General features: G+C 38.3%; 1 protein-coding gene across 2 annotated transcripts in view; it reads right to left on the bottom strand.

Annotated features, from left to right (window-relative positions):
* Positions 1–13,190, bottom strand: part of TNNI3K (TNNI3 interacting kinase) — a 266,119-nt gene that overhangs the window by 179,294 nt on the left and 73,635 nt on the right. Inside the window, exons 8-9 of one of the 2 annotated variants that reach the window (XM_024565474.4) lie at positions 7,719–7,863; positions 7,533–7,637 (exon numbers count right to left, since the gene is read on the bottom strand). In XM_024565474.4, the coding sequence (XP_024421242.1) occupies positions 7,533–7,637; positions 7,719–7,863 (250 nt within the window). The remainder of the gene's footprint in view (positions 1–7,532; positions 7,638–7,718; positions 7,864–13,190) is intronic. The other variant, XM_045199469.2, reaches the window with a different exon arrangement.

Here is a 13,190-nt window from a genome sequence, read left to right as displayed (position 1 = left end):
GAAGCCCTGACTTCCATAACCTCAAAATGTGACTATATTTAAAGGAATACAAGTTAAAATTGAATCGTTAGAGTGGTCCCTAATCCAATATGACTGGATTCCTTCTAAGAAGGGAAGAATAGTACACAGATAACAGAAACAGAAGACATCCATGTGAAGATCCGGGGAAAAGTTGGCCATCTATAAGCCAAGGGGAGAGGCTTCAGAGGACACCAAACCCGCTGACACCTTGATCTTGGACTTCCAGCCTCCAGAACTGTGAGAAAATAAGTATCTGATTATCAAGCAGCACACTGTGTGGTATTTTATAATGACAGCCACAGAGAATGAATATGGCCCTGACTGACTCGGGCTATTCTAGATGCTCATTCTATGTAGGAGTATCAGAGAAACAGAGAAGGCAGAAGCAGGGAAGGAAAGAAGAGGAGGTGATGGAAAATAGGCAGACATAGAATAAAATCCTGATGATTCTCACATCTGGACCTTCGAGAAAGAAGTATAAACTTTCTAACATTTTCCTAACAAATATTTCCTATTTTATTAATCCTTTTCCATAAAAGGAAGAAAAATATGGCAAGAGTTCCATGCCTTTTTAGCTATAGGACCTAAGCATTTTGCAGGACAATTGAATGAGGGAACCCAGGAGGGCCCCGAGAGATTCAGTCATATTCAGGTCACAGTCTGAATGTTTTCCCTGGCTGTGTAGGAAAAACACGCACTATCTCTTCAGAGGCTCTCTAAATCAGAGGGCATGATCTCAGCTTTCATTTTGCTGACGGAGCATTGGTAATGGAGTGAAAAATCCAGAGCTCGGGCTCATGGTACTAGCCAGATGACCTCAGGCCAATTCTTTGATCTTTTTGAGTTTTAGTTTTATCTCCTATAAAATAATTATAATAATTTTCTACCTACCACATTCTGCTGAAATTTCAAGTGCATTGATGCTTACGGAAGTACATTATAAGCTCCGGAGGACTGTTCATTGTCAGTTCTTTCCTAATGGGAGTATATTTTTGTGGGAAAAATTAGCATGTTTCAGGACCCCCGCCAATAAAATTCTTATAGATATACTTTATAATTAGATTTGTTGAAGTAGTTAATTGAAATTCTGATTTCTACTATTTACCTTGCAAGCTAAGATGAATAGAAAAAAAAACATGTGAGGTACATCAGGCATAGTAATAACAAGTAGATTTTATTTTTTGAATAGTAATTCTCACAAAGTTTCTTCTATTGTTCCCCTGACACCTCTTCTTTTGCTAGCATCCGTTCGGAACACTCTACTTCTAGTCTCCAGGGATCTGTATGGTATGTCACAGGTGGCTGGAAGGAGCAAATGTTGGGCAGAGCCCATCTAAATAATGGCTACAGGAAGGATATATAAACTCTGTAATATTGGGACATATACTAATAAGTATAATATTTCATTTTCAACTTCATGCCTGGCACTGAGCTCCTAAGACTGTTGTAATTTCTTAAGCAATTGGAAGAACTTTTGTTACAATATTTGTTCTTTTGTCTTTGATTCCTCAAATAGCAAAAAAAGTGAAAGGAGAATCTTATGTTATTTATAATAGGCCCTTTTCAACAACACCTGTGTTTATGTTAATAAGGTGATTTTTGGAAAGCCCCCAGATAACTACCAGATGCTTGGATGGTTGCCAGGGGGACCAACCTTGTGAATTAGAGGGTTGTCAGCACTACCATCGGACCTCAGGGAAGGAGAAAGGGGAAGGGGGTTGAATTAGTCACCAGTGGTCAATGATTTAATTGCCATGCCTATGTTATAAAGCCTCCAAGAAGGTCCCTGAAGCACAGGTTTTGAGGATTTTCCAGATTGGTAAACACACAGGTGTGCTGGAAGGCCCCACCTCCCTTCCTGCATACTTTGCTCTATGCATCTCTCTTCCATTGGCTGTTCATGAGTTATATCCTTTTGTAGTAAACTGGTGATTTAGTAAGTGAACTATTTTCCTGAGTTCTGTGAGATGCTACAGCAAATTATCAAGTCCAAGTAAGGGGTGGTAGAACCTCTGATTTAGAGCTGATAGGTCAATAGCAAGGCAATAACCAGGACTTGTGATTGGCCTCTGAAGTAGGGAGCAGTCTTATGAGACTGAGCCCTTAATCTGTGGAACCTGACTGAATTGAATGGTAGGATACCCACTTGATGTCTACACAGAATCAGAAGACTGCACAGGTGTATTCCAGAAGTAAAGTAGTATTGTAGGAGAGTAAAGAATAACTGTTGTTCCATTCCAGACCTGGTTCTAGAAGAGGGAATACTCTGGGTCTCACTCTCACCTCTTCCTTGGATGGTCATGCGCAAATTCTTTTTCTTTAATAAAATATTATTTTCTTTAAAGAAACACAAGTATTCATCTAGCTGAACTGTTGTTTCCTCTATAAAGGGTGATCATGAACTAAGGTCTGAGTTTATTGCTATCTCCTCTGCCTTCTTGCCATTTAGGTCTTTGGCACTTACCACATTGTTATTGTAATGGATACACCCCTGCTTAAGGGCAATACTTAATAAATCTATCTTTTTAAAAATTATATTTTATTGATTATGCTATTACAGTTGTCCTGATTTTTTCCCCTTTGCCCCCCTCCACCCAGCACTCTCCACTCCCTCAGGCAGTCCAACCACCACTGTTCATGTCCATGGGTCACACGTATAAGATCTTTGGCTACTCCATATCCTATACTGTACTTTATATCCCCATGGCTATTCTGTAACTATCACTACTTCTTAATCCACTCACCTCTTCACCCATTCCTGCATACTCCCCTCCCATCTGGCAACCATCAAAATGCTCTTTGTGTCCATGATTCTGTCTCTGTTCTTTTTCTTTGCTTAGTTTGTTTTTTTGATTCAATTGTTGATAGATATGTATTTGTTGCTCTTTTATTGTTCATAGTTTTGATCTTCTCCTTCTTAGATAAGTCCCTTTAACATTTCATATAATAATGGTTTGGTGCTGATGGACTCCTTTAGTTTTTTTCTTGTCTGAGAAGCTCTATATCTGCTCTTCAATTATAAATGATATCTGCTGGGTAGAGCAGTCTTGGCTGTAGGTCCCTGCTTTTCATGACTTTGAATATTTCTTGCCAATCCCTTTTAGCCTGCAAAGTTTCTTTTGAAAAATGAGCTGACAGTCTTATGGGAACTCCCCTGTAAGTAACTGACTTCTTTTCTAGTGCTGCTTTTAAGATTCTCTCTTTATCTTTAAACTTTGGAATTTTAATGATGATGTGTCTTGGAGTGGGCCTCTTTGCATCCATCTTGTTTGGGACTCTCTGTGCTTCCTGGACTTGCCTATCTATTTTCTTCACCAAATTAGGGAAGCTTTCTCTAATTATTTTTTCAAATAGATTTCCAATTTCTTGCTCTTTCTCTTCTCCTTCTGGCACCCCTATGAAGTGAGTGTTGAATATCTTGAAGTTGTCCCAGAGGCTGCTTATACTATCTTCATTTTTTTGGATTCCTTTTTCTGCTTGTTGTCCTCATTGTTTTTTGCTTCTTATGTTTCAAATCATTAATTTGATTCTTGGCTCTACTGCTTTTTCCTGTAAATTGTTCTTTATTTCAATTGGTGTATTCTTTGTTTCTGACCAGATCTTTTTTATGCTGTTGAGATCTTCACTAAGTTCCTTGAGCATCCTTATAACCAGTGTTTAGAACTCTGCATCTGATAGATTGCTTATCTCCATTTCATTTAGCTCTTTTTCTGGAATTCTGATATGTTTGTTCATTTGTGCTGTATTTCTTTGTTTCCTCATTTTGGCATCCTCCCTGTGTTTGTTTCTATGTATTAAATAAAGCTGCTTTGACTCTGTGTCTTGGTAGTGTGACCTAATGTAGTGGGGGTCCTGTAGAGTTCAGTGGCACATCCTTCCCTATCACCCAAGCTGGGTAGTTGAGGTGCACCCTTTGTGTGGGCTGAGGAAACCCTCCACTGTAGTTGAGCTTTGGTTGCTGTTGACAGATCAATGGGAGATTTACCTAGGCCAGTCAGCTGCAAGGACTGGCTATGACCACTTACCTTCTAACTCAGTCCTCCAAGGAGGATCAGCTGTGCAGTGGCAGAGTGGTGGTGCTCTAATGTGGTTTGTAGCTGTCCACTGGGTTCGCAAACCCTGGAGTTTCCTGGGTGGTACAAGCCAAGGTCATACCTGCCCCCCTTCTGTGTTGTGCCCAGGGTCACATTGCCTGAGTTATAAAGTTATCTGAGATAGCTGCTACTTGTGCTGGGCTTGCAGATCACTAAGCAAAGCCAAGCTGTGAATCTAGGCTGACTGCTGCTAGTGCTGAGTCTAGGGCTCACTGAGGCCAGCTGTTGCTTGTTTGATAGAATTTAGGAAGTTGTGCAGCATGAGCCAAGACCAGCCATTCATGTGGAAAAGCAGCTGGGGTGGGGCTAAAAGTTGGGTGGGCAGTCTCTAGGGATCTGCAACGCAGGTGTCAAACAGTGCTAACCCATTTGATAGAGTCTCAGATATAGCACCAGCTTGCCAGCTCTGTGGCGGGCGGGCTTAAAAAAGGGGCAATGGCCTCTGCTTTCTTGATGCCAGACACTTCAGTTCCTCCATTTATGCCAATGGTGCCTTTTAAGCTGGTACCCTGATGCTAGAGCTCAGAGGGAGTGAGTCTGAGTAGGTGAGTCCAAGTGTGGGTTCTTTAAGACAAACTGCTTGGGGCTCCAGAAATTTCTTCTACTGAATCAATCTCTGCTGGTTTTGCAACTAGAAGTTTTGGGGACTTATCTTCCTGACACTGGAACCTTGGACTGGCGGGCTTAGTATGGGGCTGGGACTCCTCACTCCTGAGATATCCCTCCTGCATTTTCATCCACCACATGTGGGTGAGGAACCAGTTTGATCTGCACCTGCATCCCTCCAACCAGTCTGGATGGATGTAGTTTCTTTAATTCCGTAGTTGTCAGACTTCCCTTCAAGTCTATTTCAGATGGTCCTGAGTGATGGTTGTTCTATATTTTAGTTGTAATTTTGATGTAGTTGTGCAAAGAGGCGAGCCGTGTCTGTCTACACTGCCTCTTAACTGGAAGTCAATAAACCTTTTTTGAATAAGTAATTGAGTGAGTAAAAAGCTACCATCTTACTGCAATAGAGGTTATCGGCACTGATTTCCTGCATTATAAATAGTACTCACAGTACTGTATTTTTAATGTTCCACTGTCTGAGTTGCCTCATTATTTCTTTTCAAAGCAACTATTTATAGGAAATAAGTTCTGAATATACACATGCATGTATATACATATGTGTATTTATGGGTGTGTTTATGCATATAAAAACAGTAACAAATAAAAGTACTGAGTGCTTACTACATGCAAAGCACTGTGATTGGTACATAGAAAATTCATAATCAGAGTAAATTCTTCATGTAAAAGAAAAATTTTGTTTATAAATCTGTGCTTAAAATGAATAGAATAAACACATTATGCTATTTCCAGCAGCCACAGGTTTGCACAAAATAAAACAATTGAACATGCTTTTAACTCAACCTCATGAATCTTGTCATACAAACAATCTTCTGGAAGGGACAATCACCTTCTGATTTGAGTTGATTCTAATGTATGTGCACAGAATAACAGAATAATTTAAAAACTAGCCTGCGGTGTGTGCCTTAAGCAGGACCTGTGGGGAAAGAGAACATCAGCAGCCGTAACATCGGTTCTGCCAATCGTCCTCCTCAGTGACAAGCCCCACTTACCCATTCTGACTGAAGCTTCGGTCAGGAGAGCTCTGGCGCCTGCTCTGTTACACAGGGTGTAGAAAGCAGCCTAAATATTTGGGTAGCAGAACATGAAGATATAGGAAAACACGGGATTTGGAATTAGGCAGGCATTTGCTACGTGATTTTCTAGCTGTAGGAATCCCTGGCAAGTTACTTAGCTTCCCTAAGTGTTGATTTTCTCATCTGTAAAAGAGGGATAATAAATATAACTTTATAAAAATGGTTATGAACATTAAGTTAAGAGATTAGATGCAAATAATCTGGTATATATCATCAGTCCATATATGGTAGTTTTCTTTGCCTCCCTTTTTCCTGACCTTTTGGTTGACAAGAAAAATCTGGAAATCTAAATGAAATTTGACAGGTTGATGCCTAAGGCAGAAGCACAAGCTTAACTTTAGTGCAGTTTGAAAAAGAGCCTCCTCATTTTTATTATTTACCAGTGCCATAGATACACTATGTAAACAACATAAATGTATAGTGCCACATTTATTTTGTTTATTTTTTGAGGTTGCAAACTAGCCAAGAAATCTGTAACATGTAAATAAATTAACTTATATTCAAGTTTTTACTAAATTCAAATTACTATGTTTTTATTTTTACAACAAAATAGTATCTTGTTAAAAATGAGGGTGTTAAATTCTATATTCAATAAAAATTTGCCTTCTTTTTGGACATTTTAGGGAGTTGTAGCTCTGAGGTTTTAGCTACCTTCTCTGTCCCTCTCTCCATTGCTCCCTCCCTCCCTTTTTTGTTGCAACTTTCCAAACCTACCTGCCCTTTCAGTGTGTTTTTTTCTAGAGCAAAAAACATACTGTAAAGGACTCTCACAGATGCCTAGAAAGGAGCTAATGCCTTCTTAGGTATCTCAGTGGCCACCCTAACTAAGCTTTTACAGGCTGACAGACGGATGTCTTAGATAGGTAGATACATTTGCACATAAGGTTTAAGCACTAAGGAAAAAAGTGTCACATTTGATGCTGATGAATTCTGGTAATGAGATTCTTGGAGGAGGAGGACTATGGGCACTGCCCCTTTTGGCAGCTTTCTGTGGAGTGAAATGGAATAGAAACAATATGCTTACAGATGTTGATATGCCTGTTGCCTTGGCAACATCAGTCCCTGTCTTTGTGGCTGCTGCCAGGAATGCAGCATCTGGCACAGGCCCCATCTGTTGTACTAACTGCAGCATCTGCCTCTACCTTTTCTTCTGTGCATGTAGTTTAGGCTCCTCGTCTTCTGCCCACCTTCTGCTCCTGCTCTCTGATTGCAACATCTGCCACTGTTTGTTTTTGCTTTATGTACACAACTGCAGGTGCCATAGGGTATCAGCTAAATTAGTGGTTATTGCACTTATTTTGTTTTTATTTTTTATTGAATTTATTGGGGTGATATTGGTTAGTAAAGGCATATAGGTTTCAGGTATATAATTCTAAAATTGATCATCTGTATATTGTATTGTGTGTGCACCACCCCGTCAAGTCTCCTTCCATCACCATTTATCCCCTCTTCACCCTCTTCTACCTCTCCTCCTTCCCTCTGTCAATCACTATACTATTGTCTGTGTCCATGAGTCCTTTTTTTTTCTTTGCTTAATCCCTTCACTTCTAACCCAGTCCCTAACATCCCCTCTCCCAACAGCTGTCAGTCTGTTCTCTGTATCCAGGAATCTGTCTCCACTGTGTTAGTTTATTTTGTTCATTAGAGTCCACATACAAGGAAAATCATATGTTACTTGTCTGCCTCTGACTATTGCATTTAAATATTCATTCACCTGTGAAAAGCCGTTTCACTGAAGATGTTTTCCTTAGTCAGACTTTCTATTCCTGATATTTGGATGATTTCCTTGGCGACTTCAAATTTGCCATTGTAGCATGCCCTAGAGTTAAAGAACATGTTTTGATAATAGTAAAAACATACAAATACCTGGAGGGCCTATAGGACTACACGTAATACTCACAGGTGCAAAGGGGTGTCTCCATAGATATTAACGACATGCGGCTGAACTTCTGAATCACTCTGGAGCAGGAGCTTCACTATATCGTGGTGTCCAAAGCGGGAACAGAAATGGAGCGGGACGTGGTCTTCGTTGTCCTGAGCATTCACTGTCGTCGACAAGAAAGAAGAAGCTAAGTTATCTGGAGCCCTCTGATTCTTAGCCTTCTCATGGGCAGTGCCAGGATTTTTCTAAGTGCTTGAGAGACTCCTAGCAGTCACCAGTTAATGACAATAAAGGAAATTAAGTGCAACAAATTTAAAAAGTTATAATAATATTCTATTGCCCATTATCATGTTAAACAGGCTTTCTTCTAGTTCCCATAAATTCTATGGAACTCATCTAATCAAATCTACCTTGCAGAATGGAATAGATCAGGAAACTAATACGCACCTAAGAGGTACTCATGGCCTTAATTCTACAAGTATCTCCTTTCAAATTGATTTTTTCTCCCTCTGGAGAATGTTAAAAGTTACAGATCTTGGCCAGAGCACCATTGCCTACAGATTTGGGTTGAACAAATTAGGAGGGGGGCGCTAGTTCTCTGCATGTTTACAACACTGTCGGGAAGGTTCTGCTGCCCGTTTACCTGAGAATTGTCATGCCATGGTACACAGAGCGAGGTATAATGCAAACACAATGAGCTTTAGATTGAGGCAGACCTCATTAATCCTGTTACTGCAGACAGTTATTTAATGTTCGATTGTTCACTCCATAATGGGCTTTTGTCCTTTTTGACCCACCCAACCTTATAACCTATTCTGACATCTGGGAATTTCCTATACTAAAAGCACCGATTAGAAGCCAAAACCCATATTCTGTCATAGAACCTGGAAATATTTCCAAGTTCCCTTTGCAGCTAAGGGACGAGACTGGCAGAGAGTGACCTTATGTCCTGGTTTAGGCCTGTTGGCCTAGTGTAATGTTTAATAGCAACCCTTTCACTCTCTATAATGCCCTGGTTTGGACATATCTATAGGGTCCTGCTACCAACACATTATATCAGACTCTGACTTTGGAGTTGATGATACAAAAAGCAGAGCCCAATTTTCCTGGGCAATGTAGCAGTGGTGGGATAGCTCCAAGCAATTTCTAGCAGTAGAAATCCAGCTGCAGACCCAGTGCCCTGCATTGCTGGTGCCAGAATGCAAGGGTTGCTGTGTGTGCCTAGCCGGGGTGGCAGTATGTCTTCACAGGACTAGTTTTCAAGTGTGATTTTGAATATTATTCTTCACCGTGAGGATTCTAAACCTAGCTTTCCAACCCTGTCTTGGGGAAGAGTCTGTATTTTGCTTGATATGCTTTAATATACTCCTTTTATAAATTAGCAAGAGTTAGTTTCCAGTGTTTGCAAATGAGAACACCCGGCTGATACATACTCATTCCTCAACAAGTATTAAATAATCGCTATGCACCAGTACTGTGCTAGGTGTTGGAGGTATTGATTTCTTATCAGTAACAATAGATGTAATAACACCCTTGCAAGGATGCTGAAAGGATTAAGGGGGAGCATAATTGGACAGCTTCTAGCATGATGCCTATAACATACTACACACTTAATAAAAATGTCCACTCTCCCTTTTACTAATTTCCCTCCTAGAAATTTGCTAGGTGCTAAGACCAATAAGCTATAAATGCACAGAGTCTATACTCTCATATAACTTACAAGCTAGTTGGATAGTCAAGAATTACAGGGCTAAAGTAAGAATAACTGAACACCAAGCTGCTACATTCTGGATCTGCTTTAGCATAATTTTTAAAACTAAAGTAACTGAATCAACTGATCTATAGCCAATGAAACAATGTTTTATTGTTTTATTATTTGTCCATCTGTATAGGGTACTTTATTCAAGATAGAATATAATAGCCCTTAACAAGTACATGTATATGGGATTTTTGAATGATATTAAATAAGAAAGAAAGAAAGAAAAATTATTAATTTAAAAAATATGCAAGTAGTTTATTCCTATGGTTATTATAATCATCTCGCTTTTAATGAACACCAATTTAGGCCTTGTAGCTGGCTGTATTTTTAGATAACGATTCTCATTTTATTTTCCTGGAAGATTTTAAGCCACAGGGAAATCTTCAACAAAGCCGCTGAATTCCTCCTCCCCTGGCTGTTACTGAAAAATAAATCTTTGAATTTTTTTTATTAATTAGTGACTCAGAAGAACACCCTTTCTTCAGAAGAATGTTCCTGGTTGTTTTGATTATCTTCCTTTTTATGATACTCTTCCTTTGTTCCCATTCTGTTGGAAGCCAGGGAAGTCAACATTGTGAGTCGAAGCTGAGAACAGTAGGGAGTCCAGAGCATCTGGAGGTCACTTAAGATTTCTTGAGGTCCAGAGGGGGACATTGTAAAGCAGAATGCAACACAATCTTTCATTAATTCATAATTTTCCTTTGGCCATCCTGGCCCCACCCAACATTGTTCTTCTATAATTGAACTGATTAACTTCAAAGTAAGTTATTTATTTGGTGAATTACCTGAAGTGGCCTAGATATTCTTCCCATCAAAGAAGATATAAATGCCAATCAAACTGAAATGTCAGGAGAAATCTAGATCAGACACAGAGTTTATGTGTATATACCTACATTTATTTTCCAGCCCTTGTGATTTATTTAATTTTGTCTTGGACCAATTTGCAAAAACAAAAAAGTATATACTATTATATCTTATATGAGAAAAATTAGATGTATGAATGGTGTTCTAGTTGTTCTAACTTAACATGTTATTGAGATATTTAAATAAAGTAAAATTTCAAACAAAGGAACACATGTGAATCATTCTAAGGAAAATATTTAGTGCCTGTGCCTCTGCTTTGAAGAGAGTTCATGTTCATTAATGTCATTTGAAAGAAATATTGGATAAATGGATGGGTGAACAGATGTTACTGCTTGCTTATATCTGTTTATAGATCTAAAAGATAAAACAAAAAATTCATATTAACTCAGAAATGTCAGCACATACCATTAGCTCTCTAAAGCAACTCCCAATGATGTCTTAAATAAATTTTCAATAATAATTCTGTGTGATAATTCTGATAAGATATATTTTAAAAAAGAAAATACTTGTTTTTACTGACCATATTCTGGACATTTTTGTGACTTTTTGTAATATTATTTCATGTTAAAAGATATGTAACATTTAATACTTGTATCACAACAAATTTAAAAATTCTGAATTTTAAATATTGTAAGGATTGTATCACCTTTTTCTTCTTATGGAGCCCAACAATACTTTGACTTTTTCAATCTCATCCAATGAACATTACATTTCTCTTTCTTCATTGTCCTAAGAGGTACAAGAAGGAAGACTGGAGACTTAAAATATATATGACTGAGTAGGTCAGTCTCCCAAATATGTTAAACTGAAGAGGTTGCTTTCAGAATTACATTTTGGCTAATTTTGAAGCCTGAATTTATTTTCATTTGTGACATTTTGTTACCATGGAAACACTAACTACCAGATTTTAAACTGAGCTCCTTTTGGGGTCATTCATTCTTCCTCTTATGTCTATTTACCATAGACAAGGGCCCGTGGTAAAAATACATTATCTGGAGACTTAGCTACATTTTGGAATAAGTGAAGTAGCTAACAGTAAATCCTTTGTCATATCCATCAGCAGGGCAGATTGTCTGGTTTATTCTTTGTAATTGGTTGAAGTGCAAACAGGACTTAAATATCAAGTGTGTATTAGAAGAAAATTTAAAAGATACTTCAAAATCTGAGTCATGCTCTGCCTCTCGATTTTGTAAATGGTTGAGTAGGAGACATGTAGAGCTTTTGTCAGGCAGAAAGAAAATACTTATAATTATATCACATGAGGCTGGTATGTAGGGGAATACAGGTGCAGTACACATTCCAACACTTCTGGTACAAGAGTCCTTTGATCCTGGAGACGTGCTGATCGTAAATGACACTCATTCGACACCAGTGAGCATCGGAGTTACGGAGATAAATAAAAAGCTGAGGATGACATCGATTATAAAAGGAAAAAAGTGCGCAGTTCTTGACCCCTTGGAAGAGAGAGGAGGTTTCAAAATCACAATTATGTGTTCAGTGGTTCACAGAGGTGTACCTCTGCCTATTCTAAACTAAAAGAATCAAAGAGACTACTTAAACAAGGTCCAAGGAACAGTGCTCCTTGCGTCCTGACAACACAGCTTGTTTATTATAATGCTGTAGAGATGTCTATGTTATTGCACACTGGCTCATAGAAAATGACCCAAACTCCGTTTCCCAAAATTTACAAAATAAAATGGCCCTGCTTTCAATGTGAAAACTGGAAACTGCCTTAGCCTCTCCTCACAGTTGTCTCTGGGGGCCTTTGTGTTTCCTCATGAGTAAATGAAAACATTGATTAGGTTTATTAACTGAATATCGGCCTCAATTTTGAACCAAGGAACTGCAAGTTCTAGAGCTTTGACAACCTTGTCCTTTTGGAAATGTGCATCATTTCTGCTGCAAAGGCCAGCAGCTCTTACAGCTGAGCTTTTAATTAGGTCTCTTGGGGGTCAATGAAAGAATGTTGGATATACCTGAGAGAATTTAATGACAAGATGTAACTCTGAGTGAATCTGTGTCAAAATAAAGTTTGTGAGGAAGAGAAAAAGAAAGAGAAAGAAAAAAACTTTTTTCATTACTCAAATTTTAATTGATTTTTCAAAATTCATTTTATAATTAAAAAAATATGAAGTTGCAGGAAATTCTCTTCTAACTGTATCTTAAAATTTTAAGGGTATTCTAGGGCTTCTTTTCCCAGGCTTATCACACTCTAACTCCATGTCTATTAAAAATTATAGTAATATAAAGTACTGAGGGGCATATGGGGAACTCTCATGTTGTTGTGGGAGGGAAAAAGTATACAGACACTTTGGAAAACTGTTTGAAATTTCCTCAAATATTGAACATGTGCATGCCCTCTCATTCAGCAATTCTACTCATGTGTGTGTATGAATTATGCCCCCCACCAAGAGAGATAAATATATATGTACACAAAAAGAATTAAGTATGACTATTTCTGGCTGCTGTATTCATAAAAGCCAAACACTGAGAACATTCAACTGTCCATTATGAGGAGAATCAAAAACAAATTTTGGAATGTTCATACAATCTTCAGTAATAAAAAAATAGCAAACTACTTATATAAATGTCTAATCAATTATACACTTGAAACTAATAGAATGTATGGCAACTGTAAATGAAAAATAAGAAAATATTTAAAATTGCAAACTATGATTCATGCAACAACATGGATAAAAGTCAAGATCATCGTGTTGATCAAAAGAAGGCAGTCACAAAATCATGCTAACTGCCGGAACAGAAAAGTAACTAACTTACGGCAATGGAATCCAGAATATTAATTATGCTTGGTGGGGAAAGCTATTTACTGAGAAGGAGGCACAAGGGATATTTCCAGGGTACAACTT

Source organism: Desmodus rotundus, chromosome 3 (assembly GCF_022682495.2).
Source record: "Desmodus rotundus isolate HL8 chromosome 3, HLdesRot8A.1, whole genome shotgun sequence".
Lineage (NCBI taxonomy): Eukaryota > Metazoa > Chordata > Mammalia > Chiroptera > Phyllostomidae > Desmodus > Desmodus rotundus.
This window is presented reverse-complemented; position numbering and strand designations above follow the sequence as displayed.